The 19,229-nt window shown below is 44.4% G+C and overlaps 1 protein-coding gene across 4 annotated transcripts; it reads right to left on the bottom strand.

Annotated features, from left to right (window-relative positions):
- Positions 1-63: 63 nt before the first annotated feature.
- On the bottom strand, positions 64-19,229 carry LOC106604377 (N-terminal kinase-like protein). Of its 4 annotated transcripts, none has more exons than XM_045717956.1 (19): positions 18,814-19,229; positions 17,320-17,460; positions 17,172-17,177; positions 16,874-16,996; positions 16,069-16,289; positions 15,594-15,684; positions 15,278-15,433; positions 14,955-15,113; positions 10,740-10,847; positions 10,509-10,622; positions 10,199-10,354; positions 8,038-8,226; positions 6,627-6,702; positions 5,332-5,538; positions 4,977-5,122; positions 3,066-3,161; positions 2,434-2,733; positions 2,139-2,217; positions 64-1,996 (listed from the first exon to the last, which is right to left on the bottom strand). In XM_045717956.1, the coding sequence occupies exons 1-19, from the start codon at positions 18,919-18,921 to the stop codon at positions 1,872-1,874; spliced, it is 2,601 nt and encodes an 866-aa protein (XP_045573912.1). In that variant the 5' UTR covers positions 18,922-19,229; the 3' UTR covers positions 64-1,871. The 4 variants fall into 4 exon arrangements, with proteins under 4 accessions (XP_045573912.1, XP_014054415.2, XP_014054417.2 ...); XM_014198940.2 differs by having other exon boundaries at positions 64-1,999; positions 18,814-19,228; XM_014198942.2 differs by lacking the exon at positions 17,172-17,177 and having other exon boundaries at positions 18,814-19,228.

Genomic DNA, 19,229 nt, shown 5'->3' with positions numbered 1-19,229 from the left:
AGAAATTGTTCTGAATATCTTTGTAAAACAGTGCACACCCTTTCACATAAAACACACACGGTGTATTTTGTCATGGTTTATTTAGGAATTGTTCACATGGTGCACAAGAATCCGCCTTTATAAAACAATGCATCTGATTTGACTGTCTTCCTCTCCCATATGGACTTCCCTCCCTCACACCCACAACATATTTAAAAATCACAGCACAGCTCGTCTGACCATATAACACCAGTAAATAGTGCTGCCATCAAACAAAGGCACAAACAGAACCTTCCCTTGACCCACCCAACTCTAACAAGATAGTTGATGGGCAGAATTATTTTGCACTTTATGATTTGATATTAAATAGCTAAGTGACTCCATAAATATATTGGAGGAATCTACAGGCAAAATTGCATGATAACACTGTCCATGTTCAATAGTTTGGCTTCAAGTCAGTCAACCCACCACCACTAATAATAAGAACTGATTGGCTCCGAGGGGATGTAGCCGGGTCTATATTATTCATCTGAAAACAGTGAAGTGCAGTTCATCAACAGAGACCAGGGCCACGTTCAGTAGGCAAACGTTGAAGATAGAAATATCATGAATAGACCTGACATGATTCCTTATTCTATGCAAGAGGCATGTTTGTTCTACATAACATATTTCTATCTGTTCCACAACGTTGTGCGTCGCTGAACGTGTCCCAGCATTACCCTTCAGGGAAGTACCATATGTTGTTTGGTAGGTAAGTCACATATACAGACCCATGCATGAAGACTATCAGTCTTATTTCTGCAATGTGACAGCTCATATAAAACATTCATAACCCATTTATGCGTATATGTCAAATAAACATTCAGCATATACACACACTTTATATATTTTTTAAGAGACTATTTGACTTGAGCCTGTTTGAATCTGTTTAGAATTGTATAATTAGCCTAACAGTAGTAATTATCCTGTTATGGGTCAGTTGGAATGATCGATATGCATTGTATTTGGGCACAGGTAAAGTACAAAGGCTGAGTAGCAGAATGATTCCATGAGGGTTGAATAGGAGCCATGTGTCTGGGGTTACAGCTGATGGAGCCTAATTACTGTTCTAGAGCACTGTCTAATATCCTTAGTTTTATATCATTATATACTCTTAGTATGAATATATACATCTTTGATATTCTTAGAGAATGAAAGTAGTGTTAAGTTTCAGCTCTTTGTGCATGAGAAGTGTAATTATTTAGTGGACTGCAGTCGACTGTAGGAGTGTGTACTCCCAATAACTAAGGCACGGAGGAGCAGGAAGGTTCCGGACTCAGGCTGGGACACGAGAACACCAAGAGGAGGAACAGACTCAGTTCCTGTCCAGCAACAGAGACTGATTATTTATCATAGAAATACTAGAAAGTGACTTTGCCTAGTTGGAAGGTATAAATATACAGTATGTCCTTGTGTGACCTCTAGATGTGCTGTGCAGCTGCAACACCCACTGTGGGGAATAAATCTAACTTGAGTTTTTCTCAGAGTATGTCTGGATTATTGTACCACAAATTACAACCTAACAACATTGATATCATTTATTTATAAAAACATGTTCAGATTTTTTTGTCACAGTCCTTTTCAGACAAATACACTTCTTTACAACGTAAATATGTGATGTAATGTTTAAACCCCAGAATAATCTGGATGAGTCCTGTCTCAGCCTCTCACCCCTTTCTTAAACAATGAGCAGCTTGCACTGTCGTCAAGTTCACAGAGTCTCTTGTTCTTTTGATAATGGAATGTTGATCCTTCCATACATTCCACCCTCTCTGTGGGAGTCAGGGAAAAGTTATCACAGCACACGGTCTGCTTTGCTTCCCGTCTTCCGCCAGCCCTCCTTTTCCTTCCAGTCAGTCCAGTTTCCGAGCGCCCAGTTTGAGAGGACCCTTAGCTGCCTTGCGCTCTGCCCGTTTGGCCTCCAGTTCTTTCCTCCTCTCCTCACGTTTCTTCTTGGCCAGCTCTGCCTTGCTTAGGCCTGCTTAGGAAATAGAGACAGACATCTGTTATCGTCTGTCTTGAAGCTTATAACATGAATAGCATCTTGTTAAATGACTCCCTGGTTTCAGATGATTGAGAGAAATAATGGAGTAGAGACGTTAGAGCAGGTTGAGACTCACCTGGACTTCCGTCCACAGACTCCCAGCTCTCCTCGGCACCCCAGTCTCCAGCAGGCTCTGCACTCCAGCCATCACCAGCCTAGCATGAACCAGAAAACACATACAGAATGCACACGCATTAAAACACACACCGTGATGTCCCTCCATTTCCACATCAAAACCATTCCCCACTTAGCATCAACACCAAACTTTTACCTACATTTTGACAAACCTGCTTGTCAGTTCTTCAAAACACAAAGCCTACTCCTGTCAAAGTCTTTTATTTATAAAGCCCCCCCTCCTCTCCTCTCCTCACCGTAGCAGTGGGGGTTGCTCTCTGAGACACATTGGCGAGAAAGTCAGTCTGCGCGTCTCCCTTAATGTCCCAGTCATACTCGCTGGCTAACCGAACCCCCTCCGGCAAAGCAGCACTCTTAGTGGCTGGCGCAGTCCTACCCTCCTCCTCCCAGTCATTGCCCCACCCATCCTCTCCCGGTGAACTCTGACCCTGGCTGTCAGCCTCCTTCTCATTGGACCAGCTGTCGTCGGCATCCCAGCCCGAGCTGCTCCAATCAGAGCTCTGCTTTTTTACTGCCTCAGAGGAGGCTAGAAACACCTGGATGGAGACGGAGACAGCAATGAATGAGGTTTCAGCACTCAAACGGTTTTAGATCATGGACCTCTGTTCAGTAGGTTGGAACTTTCAGCACTTTGCAGATGAATATGTAAATACATTCCTGTCATTTAGCAGACGCTCTTAGCAAGAGAGAATACAGTTTGTGCAATCATCTTAAGATAGCTAGGTGAGACAACCACACATCACAGTAAGTAAATTTTCCTCAAAAAGTGTGAGTGGTAGTTACTTTACAGTGCCATTATCTTTGACTCTTTTTCAAACACTCTGCCTCCCTGAATAACCCTCAGGTCTAAATAAAACCAGATACGTACTCCTCTTATACTGGCCTTCTTTTTGACTGATGACATTCCGGACCAATCAGAGGAGTTCCAGTCATCTGGGTCTGCTGCCTGTACCTTCTCTGGGTCCTGGAGGGGGGGAGAAAGAAAGCGAGAGAGTGAGAGAAGGACAGAGATTAATAACTTAATTGAGCAAACAGAACACTATTTCTGTATTTCCCATGTTCCGTGACAGTTGATGTCCCACGGTCCCAACTGTCAAATCCCACCCCAAATCCCATCCATGTCAATTACAGTTGAAGTGGGGAGTTTACATACACCTTAGCCAAATACATTTAAACTCAGTTTCACAATTCCTGACATTTAATCCAAGTAAAAATTCCCTGTCTTAGGTCAGTTAGGATCACCACTTTATTGTAAGAATGTGAAATGTCAGAATAATAATAGAGAGAATGATTTATTTCAGCTTTTATTTCTTTCGTCACATTCCCAGTGGGTCAGAAGTTTACATACTCTCAATTAGTAGTTGGTAGCATTGCCTTTAAATTGTTTAACTTGGGTCAAACTTTTCAGCTAGCCTTCCACAAGCTTCCCACAATAAGTTGGGTGAATTTTGGCCCATTCCTCCTGACAGAGCTGGTGTAACTGAGTCAGGTTTGTAGGCTGCCTTGCTCGCACACGCATTTTCAGTTCTGCCCACAAATTTTCCATGAGATTGAGGTCAGGGATTTGTGATGGCCACTCCAATACCTTTGACTTTGTTGTCCTTAAGCCATTTTGCCACAACTTTGGAAGTATGCTTGGGGTCATTGTCCATTTGGAAGACCCGTTTGCAACCAAGCTTTAACTTCCTGACTGATGTCTTGAGATGTTGCTTCAATATATCTACATCATTTCCCTTCCTCATGATGCCATCTATTTTGTGAAGTGCACCAGACCCTCCTGCAGCAAAGCACCCCCACAGCATGATGCTGCCACACCCGTGCTTCACGGTTGGGATGGTGTTCTTCGGCTTGCAAGCCTCCCCCTTTTTCCTCCAAACATAACGATGGTCATTATGACCAAACAGTTCTATTTTTGTTTCATCAGACCAGAGGACATTTCTACAAAAAGTACGATCTTTGTCCCCATGTGCAGTTGCAAACCATAGTCTGGCTTTTTTAATGACGGTTTTGGAGCAGTGGCTTCTTCCTTGCTGAGCGGCCTTTCAGGTTATGTCGATATAGGACTCGTTTTACTGTGGATATAGATACTTTTGCACCTGTTTCCTCCAGCATCTTCACAAGGTCCTTTGCTGTTGTTCTGGGAATGATTTGCACTTTTTGCACCAAAGTACGTTAATCTCTAGGAGACGGTATGGCTGCTGCATGGTATGGCGGCTGAGCGGTATGGCGGCTGCATGGTCCCATAGTGTTTATACTTGCATACTATTGTTTGTACAGATGAACGTGGTACCTTCAGGCGTTTGGAAATTGCTCCCAAGGATGAACCAGACTTGTGGAGGTCTACAATTGTTTCTCTGAGGTTTTGGCTGATTTCTTTAGATTTTCCCATGATGTCAAGCAAAGAGGCACTGAGTTTGAAGGTAGGCCTTGAAATACATCCACAGGTACACCTCCAATTGACTCAAATGTTGTCAATTAGCCTTTCAGAAGCTTCTAAAGCCATGACATCATTTTCTGGAATTTTCGAAGCTGTTTAAAGGCACAGTCAGCTTAGTGTATGTAAACTTCTGACCCACTGGAATTGTGATACAGTGAATTATAAGTGAAATAATCTGTCTGTAAACAAATGTTGGAAAAATGACTTGTGTCATGCAGAAAGTAGATGTCCTAACCGACTTGCCAAACTATAGTTTGTTAACAAAAAATGTGTGGAGTGGTTGAAAAACGAGTTTTAATGACTCCAACCTAAGTGTATGTAAACTTCCAACTTCAACTGTACCTCTAAACTTCCCCAGTCCTCGTCATCCCAACGGTCTCCAATTGGCTCCTCGTCCTTCTCTGTGACCTTAGGGGAATCTGATTGGATAGCAAGGCCAGAAGCAAAGGGTAGACTCATGGAGGCCGGTGGTGGTTTAACTTCAGAGCCTGGAGGAAGGAGAGATGGAGAGATGGAGGGATGAAGAGAACGGTGAGGTGAAAGGTGAATGTAAGTTGTGGACTGATGGGTACAGCTTTGCCAGCACTTTCTATGTTTCTGTGGGGGATGCCACCCTAATGTACACAATGACCTAAACAGAAACATATCTAAGATCTGAGTGATTAAGAGGTATCATGTTCATAACTCAGTTCCTTACCCACGGGTACCCCATCTGTCACAGGGTTCCCGGTGCGAGGAGAGGCAGTCCCAGCAGCAACAGGGGTGTTTTTGGCCGGGCTGCCCACCTCTGCCCCCGGGCCGGTCCGGATGAGCTTGGAGGTCAGAGAGGACACCCCCGTCACTGCCCAGCCTGCCCAACTGGCTGCTGCCCCCGCCGGCTGGGCTGATGACATCACATCCTTTTCTAGGATGAAAGGGAGATAATATTAGACACTCAAAGGCTGTACTCAGATTCCTAACGAGCATAGCGCAATGACTGGAAGTCTTCAGGTACAGCTAGCGCTAGTTAGTTTCATGAGTGAATGCTATCTAACTTCCTTCATACTGACTATCCTACCATTCTGACTATCCTACCGATCCTTGACTTTGGCGATGTCATTTACAAAATAGCCTCCAGCACTCTACTCAGCAAATTGGATGCATTCTATCACAGTGCCATCCGTTTTGTCACCAAAGCCCCCATATACCACCCACCACTGCGACCTATATGCTCTTGTTGGCTGGCCCTCGCTTCATATTCGTCGCCAAACCCACTGGCTCCAGGTCATCTATAAGTCTTTGCTAGGTAAAGCCCCGCCTTATCTCAGCTCACTGGTCACCATAGCAGCACCCACCCGTAGCACGCGCACCAGCAGGTATATTTCACCTTCGGCCGCCTTTCCTTCCAGTTCTCTGCTGCCAATGACTGGAACAAACTGCAAAAAAATTACTGAAGCTGTAGACTCATATCTCCCTCACTAGCTTTAAGCACCAGCTGTCAGAGCAGCTCACAGATCACTGTACATAGCCCATCTGTAAATACCCCATCCAACTACCTCATCCCCATACTGTTATTTATTTTGCTCCTTTGCACCCCAGTATCTCTACATGCACACTCATCTTCTGCACATCTATCACTCCAGTGTTTATTTGCTATATTGTAATTACTTTGCCACCACGGCCTATTTATTGCCTTACCTCCCTAATCTTACCTCATTTGCACACACAGTATATAGACTTTTTCTATTGTGTTATTGACTGTACGTTTGTTTATTCCATGTGTAACTCTGTGTTGTTGTTTGTGTCGCACTGCTTTGCTTTATCTTGGCCAGGTCGCAGTTGTAAATGAGAACTTGTTCTCAACTAGCTTACCTGGTTAAATAAAGGTGAAATAAAATAAAAATAAAATACTGAACACAAAAAAATTACTAAAAATGCAGATGCAGATAAAGGACTTCATTGCCAAAATCCCGCAGTATCCCTTTAATGTGAGAACAGTGCTTGTTTACAGACCTATTTCAGCCAGCTTGGTTGGATCTTCAGAAACAGTCTCCAGCTTTGTCAGGAAACTCTTGATGGCTTTAAATGCCTGAGGGAGGAAGAACAGAAAAAAATAAGTTTCATCCAATTGGCAACAGATTTTCGTGCAAATATTCTAAAATATGCATAAATAAAATACGCAGATTTTCCCACCAGAGATGTGTTTCCATCAAATTAACTTGTGGATAAAAGTATGTGTGTGATGACGTAGTGCACATAAAAATGACCATGTACCGAATAAAAAATACAAGTTAAATGGGTTTCCATCGCATTTTCAACTCGACTGATGGTTTTGTCACCAGAAATGTTGCATTATATAGTGAATGTACCCACTCTGGTATTGGTATGTGCGCTAACGAACAGCTGGCAGATCCAGTGCGGGTATAGCCTACATGATGACAGTCTTATGGACTACAGAACGAGATTATTTTTATTTGTCAAACAGCAGCCAAGCATAGATGATCATGTCACCAGAATACAACCCACGATATTTATCAGAAAGGAGCATCAAGCTCATCACTGTGCACTTTCACCACCCTGTGAAGTTCATCAGAACTTATTTCATCTGTAACCTAATAAACTTCATGCTTTCCCGAGTCGTAGTGGGAGGAGCATACAACATGTCATCTCGTGACTCCAACTTTACTTCCATATGATGGTTATTATTTCAATATTTGCACATAAAAGCGCATCCACTGACATTTCTAGCATAATTACATCTTACAGACACAAAAACCTCCCACTGTATCCAGTATATCTTTTTTTGTCGACATTTGGAAAGTTCGCCGCCAAATTTGCAGTTTCCATCAGGCCTATCGTAACCGTTTTCTTTTATCCGACATACTTTACTCGCATAAAAAGGTTGGATGGAAACCTGATTACAGATTGAATGTTGCGATGTGAAATGAGAGTGTAGGGAAAAATAGATTGTCCCACAATTGCAGATGGAATGTTGCAGGGTGAAATCACAGAGTTTCTAAATCCAGAGGTGCAACATTGTGAGACTTCCGGGAATGCTTGTGAAAAAGATCAGGCCAAGGTTTGGGAAGTCAATTTTGTTAATTTTCTCGAAATCTAAAGGCCCAACTCTAACCTCGTGAGTGACACGTTTTCATTTTCGTCAAAAACAACAATACCAAAGGAGTGCTTTTGATTTGACGACCTGTACAGGCGCAAGACAACTGTTAGAGCTGATGCTGTGTTTCTACGCATGAGGTTAGCTCGTCATCATCACCATGACATCGCCTACAAGTGTGATCGGGGATTTCTATTGGAGAAGCAGCTTTAGCCTGTCTTTAGTGAAATATTTCTAAACAGAATGTTAAATGTCCCAGTCCTGTGGTTCAATGTGTGAGGGGTGTAAGGTGTTTTTAGTGCTTCTCACCTGATCTCTAACGTTCTTGTCAGGGTCAACAGTGAGGGTACAGAGCGTTGGCAGTACCCGTGCTGCGCTCTCCGTCACATTGTAGTAGTTGTGCGTTGCTGCGAAGCCCAGAACCCCAGCCGCCCGAGATGCGGGAAATGGGTCCTTAGTGGCCCGAGAGAACGCAGAGATCAACACTCGCTGCCGCGTCTGTGGAGGAAAGGAGAGGGGCATGAATAAGAGGGGCAGGCAGAGGGAGAGAAGAAAGGGGCAGGAAGAGGGAAGAGAAGAAAGGGGCAGGCAGAGGGAAGAGAAGAAAGGGGCAGGCAGAGGGAAGAGAAGAAAGGGGCAGGCAGAGGGAAGAGAAGAAAGGGGCAGGCAGAGGGAAGAGAAGAAAGGGGCAGGCAGAGGGAAGAGAAGAAAGGGGCAGGCAGAGGGAAGAGAAGAAAGGGGCAGGCAGAGGGAGAGAAGAAAGGGGCAGGCAGAGGGAAGAGAAGAAAGGGGCAGGCAGTGGGAAGAGAAGAAAGGGGCAGGCAGAGGGAGAGAAGAAAGGGGCAGGAAGAGAAGAAAGGGGCAGGAAGAGAAGAAAGGGGCAGGCAGAGGGAAGAGAAGAAAGGGGCAGACAGTGGGAAGAGAAGAAAGGGGCAGGCAGAGGGAAGAGAAGAAAGGGGCAGGCAGAGGGAAGAGAAGAAAGGGGCAGACAGTGGGAAGAGAAGAAAGGGGCAGACAGAGGGAAGAGAAGAAAGGGGCAGACAGTGGGAAGAGAAGAAAGGGGCAGGCAGTGGGAAGAGAAGAAAGGGGCAGGCAGTGGGAAGAGAAGAAAGGGGCAGACAGTGGGAAGAGAAGAAAGGGGCAGACAGAGGGAAGAGAAGAAAGGGGCAGACAGAGGGAAGAGAAGAAAGGGGCAGACAGTGGGAAGAGAAGAAAGGGGCAGGCAGTGGGAAGAGAAGAAAGGGGCAGGCAGTGGGAAGAGAAGAAAGGGGCAGGCAGAGGGAAGAGAAGAAAGGGGCAGACAGAGGGAAGAGAAGAAAGGGGCAGGCAGAGGGAAGAGAAGAAAGGGGCAGGCAGAGGGAAGAGAAGAAAGGGGCAGGCAGAGGGAAGAGAAGAAAGGGGCAGGCAGTGGGAAGAGAAGAAAGGGGCAGGCAGTGGGAAGAGAAGAAAGGGGCAGGCAGTGGGAGAGAAGAAAGGGGCAGGCAGAGGGAGAGAAGAGAGGGGCAGGCAGAGGGAGAGAAGAAAGGGGCAGGCAGAGGGAGAGAAGAAAGGGGCAGGCAGAGGGAGAGAAGAAAGGGGCAGGCAGAGGGAGAGAAGAGGGGCAGGCAGAGGGAGAGAGGGGGCAGGCAGAGGGAGAGAAGGGGCAGGCAGAGGGAGAGAAGAAAGGGGCAGGCAGAGGGAGAGAAGAGAGGGGCAGGCAGAGGGAGAGAAGAGAGGGGCAGGCAGAGGGAGAGAAGAAAGGGGCAGGCAGAGGGAGAGAAGAAAGGGGCAGGCAGAGGGAGAGAAGAAAGGGGCAGGCAGAGGGAGAGAAGAAAGGGGCAGGCAGAGGGAGAGAAGAAAGGGGCAGGCAGAGGGAGAGAAGAAAGGGGCAGGCAGAGGGAGAGAAGAAAGGGGCAGGCAGAGGGAGAGAAGAAAGGGGCAGGCAGAGGGAGAGAAGAAAGGGGCAGGCAGAGGGAGAGAAGAAAGGGGCAGGCAGAGGGAGAGAAGAAAGGGGCAGGCAGAGGGAGAGAAGAAAGGGGCAGGCAGAGGGAGAGAAGAAAGGGGCAGGCAGAGGGGAGAGAAGAAAGGGGCAGGGAGAGGGAGAGAAGAAAGGGGCAGGCAGAGGGAGAGAAGAAAGGGGCAGGCAGAGGGAGAGAAGAAAGGGGCAGGCAGAGGGAGAGAAGAGAGGGGCAGGCAGAGGGAGAGAAGAAAGGGGCAGGCAGAGGGAGAGAAGAAAGGGGCAGGCAGAGGGAGAGAAGAAAGGGGCAGGCAGAGGGGAGAGAAGAAAGGGGCAGGGAGAGGGAGAGAAGAAAGGGGCAGGGAGAGGGAGAGAAGAGAGGGGCAGGCAGAGGGAGAGAAGAAAGGGGCAGGCAGAGGGAGAGAAGAAAGGGGCAGGGAGAGGGAGAGAAGAGAGGGGCAGGCAGAGGGAGGGAGAGAGGGGCAGGCAGAGGGAGAGAAAAGGGGAGATGGGTAAAGAGAGAGAGTGAGTTACCCCAGCATTGAGGTAGGGGGCGATCTTTCCCAGGCACACGGTGGTGTTGCAGCGGATCGGTCCCTGCTCGTCTCTCGCCTGCAGTCGTGCAAAGTGCCTCATCAGCTCCTGATTCACATTACTCTCATTCAGCTTGGGGGCCAGCAGCAGCATGGACTGGGAGATGGAGAGAAAGGCATAAAAAAAACAAGAACAGAGCGTTGGGAACACCATTAACCACAGGGAAGGAACCCTGTCAGTTCCACTTGAATGAAGAAGTGAGTGTGAGTATGTTAATCACAGTCTGACAGACTGGGTGAGGCAGTTATACCTTGACAGTCTGCTCTCTGATGGCTGGGTTTGTGTCTGTGAAACCGTGAACGACATGAGGGAAGATCTGCGAGTTCACCGCTGCATCATTTAGATACTGAATAAACTGCTCCATCTGAAGGAAAGAGAGATGAGGACGGGGTTGGAAAGAGGAATAAAACAAGAGATCTACAGCAAACACTCATTCTGGTGTAATGGCCGCCTCTGTACTCTGACGTGTGGTACACTGTACCTGTTGAAGCAGTCGTATCCTCATGGCCCGGTCTGTAGAGGAGAACATCTTTACAATGACAGGAATGATCTTCTGCTGGTACTCCTCCGCAGACAGGAACTTACCCACCTGACAGAAACAGAAAGAACAAGGAGAGATGGAAGAAGGAACCTTCTGCTAAACACCAGTCTGAACTTCAACAGTGAAGAGGCGATTCCGGGATGCTGGCCTTCTATGCAGACTTCCTCTGTCCAGTGTCTGTGTTCTTTTGCCCATCTGATTCTTTTCATTTTATTGGCCAGTCTGAGATATGGCTTTTTCTTTGCAACTCTGCCTAGAAGGCCAGCATCCCGGAGTCGCCTCTTCACTGTTGACGTTGAGACTGGTGTTTTGCGGGTACTATTTAATGAAGCTGCCAGTTGAGGACCTGTGAGGCATCTGTTTCTCAAACTAGATACTCTAATGTACTTGTCCTCTTGCTCAGTTGTGCACCGGGGCCTCCCACTCCTCTTTCTATTCTGGTTAGAGCCAGTTTGCGCTGTCCTGCAAAGGGAGTAGTACACAGCGTTGAATGAGATCTTCCGTTTCTTGGCAATTTCTCGCATGGAATAGCCTTCATTTCTCAGAACAAGAATAGACTGACGAGTTTCAGAAGAAAGTTCTTTGTTTCTGGCCATTTTGAGCCTGTAATCGAACCCACAAATGCTGATGCTCCAGATACTCAACTAGTCTAAAGAAGGCCAGTTTTATTGCTTTTAATACAGTTTTCAGCTGTGCTAACATAATTGCAAAAGGGGTTTCTAATGATCAATTAGCCTTTAAATTATAAACTTGGATTAGCGAACACAACATGCCACTGGAACACAGGAGTGATGGTGGCTGATAATGGGCCTCTGTACACATATGTAGGTAGATATTCCATTCAAAATCAATCGTTTCCAGCTACAATAGGCATTACAACATTAATGTCTACACTGTATTTCTGACCAATTTGATGTTATTTTAATGGCACAAAAAATGTGCTTTTCTTTCAAAAACAAGGAAATTCCAAAGTGACCCCAAACTTTTGAACGGTAGTGTGTGTGTGTGTGTGTGTATACAGTTGAAGTCGGAAGTTTACATACACTTAGGTTGGAGTCAATAAAACTCGTTTCAACCACTCCACAAATGTCTTGTTAACAAACTATAGTTTTGGCAAGTCGGTTAGGACATCTACTTTGTGCATGACACAAGTCATTTTTCCAACAATTGTTTACAGACAGATTATTTCACTTATAATTGACTGTATCACAATTCCAGTGGGTCAGAAGTTTACATACACTAAGTTGACTCTGCCTTTAAACAGCTTCGAAAATTCCAGAAAATTATGTCATGGCTTTAGAAGCTTCTGAAAGGCTAATTTACATCATTGAGTCAATTGGAGGTGTACCTGTGGATGTATTTCAAGGCCTACCTTAAAACTCAGTTCCTCTTTGCTTGACACCATGGGAAAATCAAAAGAAATCCGCCAAGACCTCAGAAAAACAATTGTAGACCTCCACAAGTCTGGTTCATCCTTGGGAGCAATTTCCAAACACCTGAAGGTACCACGTTCATCTGTACAAACAATAGTATGCAAGTATAATCACCATAGGACCATGCAGCCGTCATAACACTCAGGAAGGAGACGCGTTCTGTCTCCTAGAGATTAACGTACTTTGGTGCGAAAAGTGCAAATCAATCCCAGAACAACAGCAAAAGGACCTTGTGAAGATGCTGGAGGAAACAGGTACAAAAGTATCTATATCCACAGTAAAATGAGTCCTATATCGACATAACCTGAAAGGCCACTCGGCAAGGAAGAAGCCACTGCTCCAAAACCGTCATTAAAAAAGCCAGACTACGGTTTGCAACTGCACATGGGGACAAAGATCGTACTTTTTGTAGAAATGTCCTCTGGTCTGATGAAACAAAAATAGAACTGTTTGGCCATTGTTATGTTTGGAGGAAGAAGGGGGAGGCTTGCAAGCCGAAGAACACCACCCCAACCGTAAAGCGCGGTGGTGGCAGCATCATGTTGTGGGGGTGCTTTGCTGCAGGGGGGACTGGTGCACTTCACAAAATAGATGGCATCATGAGGCTGGAAAATTGTGTGGATATATTGAAGCAACATCTCAAGACATCAGTCAGGAAGTTAAAGCTTGGTTGCAAATGGGTCTTCCAATGGACAATGGCCCCAAGCATACTTCCAAAGTTGTGTCAAAATGGCTTAAGGACAACAAAGTCAAGGTATTGGGTTGGCCATCACAAAGCCCTGACCTCAATCTCATGGAAAATTTGTGGGCAGAACTGAAAATGCGTGTGCGAGCAAGGAGGCCTACAAACCTGACTCAGTTACACCAGCTCTGTCAGGAGGAATGGCCCAAAATTCACCCAACTTATTGCGGGAAGCTTGTGGAAGGCTAGCTGAAACGTTTGACCCAAGTTAAACAATTTAAAGGCAATGCTACCAAATACTAATTGAGTGTATGTAAACTTCTGACCCACTGGAAATGTGATGAAAGAAATAAAAGCTTAAATAAATCACTCTCTCTACTATTATTCTGACATTTCACATTCTTAAAATAAAGTGGTGATCCTAACTGACCTAAGACAGGGAATTTTTACTTGGATTAAATGTCAGTTTAAATGTATTTGGCTAAGGTGTATGTAAACTTCCGACTTCAACTGTATGTATGTATGTATGTATGTATGTATACACACAATGTGTTCTTCAGACATACTACATATTCTATCCATCTACTGTTCATGTCTATACATCCCATCATGTGCACAAAAATATAAATGCAACATGTAAAGTGTTGGTCCCATGTTTCATGAGCTGAAATAAAAGATCCCAATATCTTTCTATATGCACAAAAAGCTTATTTCTCTCAAATTTGGTGCACAAATTTGTTTACATCCCTGTTAGAGAACATTTATCCCAAGAAAATCCATCCACCTAACAGGTGTGGCATTTCCACGAAGCTGATTAAACATCATGAACATTACAAAGTTGCACCTTGTGCTGGGGACAATAAAAGGCCACTCTAAAATGTGCAGTTTTGTCACACAAAACAATGCCACAGATGTCAAGTTTTGAGGGCGTGTGCAATTGGCATGCTGACTGCAGGTATGTCCACCAGAGCTGTTGCCAGAGATTGAATGTTCATTTATCTTCCATAAGCCAACTCCATCGTTTTAGAGAATTTGACAGTACGTCCAACTGGCCTCACAACCACGTGTAACCACGCCAGCCCAGGACCTCCACATTCCGTTTCTTCACCTGCGGGATCTTCTGAGACCAGCCACCTGGACAGCTGATGAAACTGAGGAGTATTTCTGTCTGTAATAAAGCCCATTCTGATTGGCTGGGACTGGCTCCCCAGTGGGTGGGCCCATGCCCTCCGAGGCCCAACCATGGCTGCGCTCCTGCCCAGTCATGTGAAATCCATAGATTAGGGCCTAATGAATTTATTTCAATTGACTGACTTCCTAATATGAACTGTAAATCGTGGAAATTGTTGCATGTTGCATATATATTTTTGAAGCTGATCGTGAGAATGACAAGGGTGTGCAAAGCTGTCATCAAGGTAGAGGGTGGCTACTTTGAAGAATCAAAAGAATATTTTGATTTGTTTAACACGTTTTTGGTTACCACATGATTCCATGTGTGTTAATTCATAGTTTTGATGTCTTCACTTTTATTCTACAATGTAAAAATAAAGAAAAATCCTTCAATTTGTAGGTGTGTCCAAACTTTTGACCGGTACTATATCTATCTATCAACACACACAGACACACGGACTCTGACATTGCTCGTCCTAATATTTCTTAGTTCCATTCTTTTACTTTTTAGACGTGTGAATTATTAGATATTACTGCACTCTTTGAGCTAGGAACACAAGCATTTCGCTACACCCACAATAACATCTACTAAATATGTGTATGCGACCAATTACATTTGATTTGATTTGTAAAAAGGGCTTAATAAAATACATTTGACTGATTGAGGAAGGGTGGGAAATGATTAGTTGCCAAAAGCATGTTTCCCCCTGAAGAAATGGCTTTAACTCAAACCACTTCCAATGATTATGCTTTACATAGATATTACATAGTTTTCCCACTTCTGCATAAAACAGAGGAGCAATTCAATGCCAGGCCGGTGATTCCTTCTCCTATCTGAATCCCTCCTCACTGCCTCCACAGCACACATACCTTAAACAGAGGTGTGAGGACGACAGCACCAGCGTTGCCAAACTCAAAGGCGGTGAGTAGCTGTGGCAGCACCTTGTGCTTACAGAAATCCTCTGGGAATGAGTCCAGGTTCTCACTCAGGTCCTGAAAAAACTGATGCTTCTCTGCTGGGTCTTTGATCTGGATCACATAGATATATGTTAGACAGACATAAGATACATAGATATTTCACACTTCACAGAATAAAACATTTTATCGATAAGCCAACACATTTCAATGAGAGCTGTGTCATCTCTATCGTGTCAAGCTTTTTCTATAGCGGGGATAGGGGTCAGGAATCACACCTGGATCTCCTCAAGGAAAAGGTTGCTCTCCACAAAGTTGTTGCTAAGGAATCCTCTGCGAGCTCGGCAGTTCTGGAGGAAGCGAGCTGGGTTCGGCCGGGCCCTGGCATTGGCCCCTACCAACTCACAGTAGTGTGGCACCAATGCTTTAGGGATCTGAGGGACAACATACCATAATACATTTCAAATCACTTCCAATTAATTCATGACCTTTGATATTTTTGACAGGATGATATTAGAATCACTTTAGGATTTCCTTAAAATGTGTGATGCTCTGGTAAAATGTTAGAAGGTAAAGGGTGGGGGAGGAGGGTACCTTTCCGAGGGAGCGTAGGGAGGAGGTTCGGGGCAGTGGACCATTGAACACTTCCCAGATCAGACAGCCCAGCCGCCACACATCCCCAGCCCTGGAACACAGAGATATTTTATTTAACTAGGCAAGTCAGTTAAGAACAAATTCTTATTTACAATGACGGCCTACCCCGGCCAAACCCAGACAACACTGGGCCAATTGTGAGCCACCATATGGGACTCCCAATCACGGCCGGATGTGATTCAGCCTGGATTCGAACCAAGGACTGTAGTGTCACTCTTGCACTGAGATGCAGTGCCTTAGACCGCTGCGCAACTCGGGAGCCCAAGAGATATACTTCATACTACAAATATTAAGTATCTTCAGACTACATCAAGCATTGAACTAAAACCTTTGTATGTGAGATACCAGCAATACAATTTGCAATGAAATCAGTATTTTACACCCTCATTCTTAACTGATTGTCTGTCCGTCTCACCATTTCTCTCCACCGTTTAGTGATTCAGGGGGGTCGTATTTGTCCATGTCTGGGTGAACAGCTTTAGCGGAGGGTAGTGATGTGGAGGCGTCCTCATTCTCTGGGGTCATGTGGTCCAGACCGCCAAGCTTCCATTCTCCGGCTCGGTCCACAAACACAGACCAGATACCCAGGTTGTTGTGAAGGAGGTGGCAGTCATTCACCAGGAAACTAAGGGCTTTCTACAAGGGGGGAAATAGCGTGTGTGAGCAATTATTTGATTAATTACTTTCCTGTATTTGATTTACTGTTGATATGGATTGCTATGTAATAAACATGATTTTAGGTATGGGAAGACATAGACAGATGTATTCCCTTGGGGGAAGTTAGTCTACAATCATCTGTTGTCACGGAGTACTGATGTTTCTACCTTTGACCTGTTTAACTGCCAGTATCAACTGTCTGCCAGTGTTGAATGTTATGGTTACATTTTGGCTCCATTCTGGGCCTGGGACACACTGATAATGTATCTGTGAGACTGTGTTATTCTGTAGCAGCTAATGTTGTGACTTCCTATGAGCCCTTCGGGCTGGTGTTTAGAGAACATTCAGTACCGTTTGATTAACATAGAAAAGGGCCTTCTCAGAGAAGATGGAGAGTCACCTTTCCATTGATTAAGAGATCGATAGAGAGAAAGAGAGACACAAAGGAAGGGAGAAGGATAATGGAGTAGAGGTGGAAGAGGATTGATAAAGGACAAGCAGAACTCAACATACAGAAAAACATGAGGAAATGAGAGCACTCATCTCTCCTTCAGTCTACTGACCACAATCTGATGAAGGCCCCAGGATATCTCCAGCTCCCCAGAGCCCCCCCGGTCTGACTGGGCCTTCAGGTGGGCTGCCAGGGGGGTGACCTGCTCTGTGACCAGGTACAGGCTCTTCTCTGTCTGCAAGGCACCAGAAAGAGACAACATTAATGCATTCATGACTTGGTAAAAATGTGCATTACAGTCTTAAGTATTTTTCTATTATATGGTGAGTACATCAACGACTAGCACAATAGCTACTGTTTCTCTATAGAACTGGTAGACAGGGGAACTAACTGATTCAGTCGATACTCACCACAGTCTGAAAATAAAAACAGATACAAAAGAATGCAGAAAAAGAGTTATAAAATACTGAATCCTGTTGTTTGCCTTTTAAATATCAACTATATTGTGATGTTACACTATATGCATTTGGGGTGAAACACCCCGACACAGACACACACCTCCAATCCATCTACGTAGGCCAGGATGTTGGGATGTCGAAGGGTCTTCATGCGTTTGAACGCTGCCTTTGCTAGCTGGGTCTGTTCCTCTGTCCCCGTTGACACCTCGTACACAAACACTGATACTGGCTCCCCACCTATCTGAAGAGAGAGATGTCAAAATGTGACAATGTCATGTTTCATCATTGGTATGAGGAGAGATGTTATTGTGGTTAGGAGAGATGAAGTTACAGTCTCCATGGTGAGGCCAGATGCCTCAACCACACTCACAGGACAGGTGTTGTTCGGTTCTGTACCTTGCAATAAGTGTTGTTGTCATGTCACCACACAATTTGTCTCAGTCTAGTAGCTATTTCAGGTGAAACACAGAAAGACAGCTAGCCAAGTCTGTCATCAAAGGTTCTACCATTGCATTCCCATAGCTTTGAACAATAAGTAAAGGAAACAATGCAACCTTTGATGACGAATGAACTAGATAACGTTAGCATCTAGTTAGTTAGCTACCAGTCAAAACAAGACTGACACTGCGAACAACATAATTATTCGTCATGATATCAGTGGTGGAAAGAGTACCCTACTGTCATACTTGAGTAAAAGTAAAGATAATTTAATAGAAAATGACTCAAGTAAAAGTGAAAATCACCCAGTAAAATATTACTTGAGTAAAAGTCTAAAAGTATTTGGTTTTAAAATATACGTAAATATCAAAAGAAAAAATAATGTCAAATTCCTTATATTAAGCAAACCAGACGTCACCCTTTTCTTGTTTTTGTATTTATTTATGGATAGTCAGGGGCACACTCAGACATAATTTACAAACGAAGCGTGTTTAAATTAATGAATCCTCCAGATCCGTTGCAGTAGGAATGTTCTCTTGATATGTACGTGAATGGACCATTTTCCTGTCCTGCTAAAGCATTCAAAATGTAACGAGTACCTTTGGCTGTCAGGGAAAATGTATGGAGTAAAAAGTATATTTTCTTTAGGAATGTAGAAGTAAATGTTAAAGTTGTAAAAAATATAAAAACAAAAAACTACTTAAGTAATGCTAGTACTTGAAATGATTTTTTACACCACTCCATGAAATGAGTTGGTCGAAATACATTTCGCATGTAACTAACGTTAACTAGTTGACGTTCTTAGCTCACAACAGTGACTTGCTAGCCAACGTTAGATAGTTAGCGGAGATTGACGTGGCGAGAATACGTGGCCCTGCATAAACAAAACCTACTAGTTAGGTAGCTATCTATACTAGCAGTAACGTTAGCTAACAGTGCTGTTTTAGCTTCTGTAGGCGATAAATATCCTGACAATGTTATATATATATATATATATATATATATATATATCTCGTGATAATCATGTATGGAAATGACATTCAATTTCATCCCAAAAATAACTAGCTAGCGAGACCTTGCCTTGTATCAGCTAACCGCTACCTAGCCAACAAGACATTCTGTTAAAATATATTTCTGCCCCCACAATTTGATTTACCTTTCGTTTGCCCCGATGTAGTGTCCATATTCCGGACGTTTCTTGAGTTTCCGGTAAAATGTCATAATTAAAGTCTTTGACTGGATCCCTAGCGAAAAAGGACCACATCTCTGATTTCTTCCAGTACACATCAATGTAAACAACAACTATGGCGAACCACAGCCTGCAAGCTGGCCACTCTAGAGAAATCAGATCCTTCCCTTACGTTCCACACCTTGGGGAAAGCAGAGTGAGCGGTGGGTGACTCAAATGTTGACTTCTTTCTTCCAGAATTAATATTTTAATACCGATAAATAAATTATATTTGCCTCTGTGGTCATGGGACCTTTGACCCTGTCGTTTTACATTCTAGAGCGATTTACAGCAGCGAGGAAGAGAGGCCCAACTCGTGGGAAATATGTATCCAACCAGTAGGT

The sequence above is a fragment of the Salmo salar genome, chromosome ssa05 (assembly GCF_905237065.1).
Source record: "Salmo salar chromosome ssa05, Ssal_v3.1, whole genome shotgun sequence".
Taxonomy (NCBI): Eukaryota; Metazoa; Chordata; class Actinopteri; order Salmoniformes; family Salmonidae; genus Salmo; species Salmo salar.
The sequence above is the reverse complement of the archived record's forward strand: the minus strand, read 5'-3'. Positions and strand labels throughout refer to the sequence as shown.

What these genes read in the sequence shown, in the direction of transcription:
- LOC106604377 (XM_014198940.2), bottom strand. Translation starts at nt 18,921, where the DNA reads ATGTGGTCCTTTTTCGCTAGGGATCCAGTCAAAGACTTTAATTATGAC. An exon ending in CTAAACGGTGGAGAGAAATG is followed by an intron (nt 15,685 to 16,068) that starts GTGAGACGGACA and finishes TCTGTGTTCCAG; the next exon opens with GGCTGGGGATGTGTGGCGGC. An exon ending in CCCTACGCTCCCTCGGAAAG is followed by an intron (nt 15,434 to 15,593) that starts GTACCCTCCTCC and finishes GTTGTCCCTCAG; the next exon opens with ATCCCTAAAGCATTGGTGCC.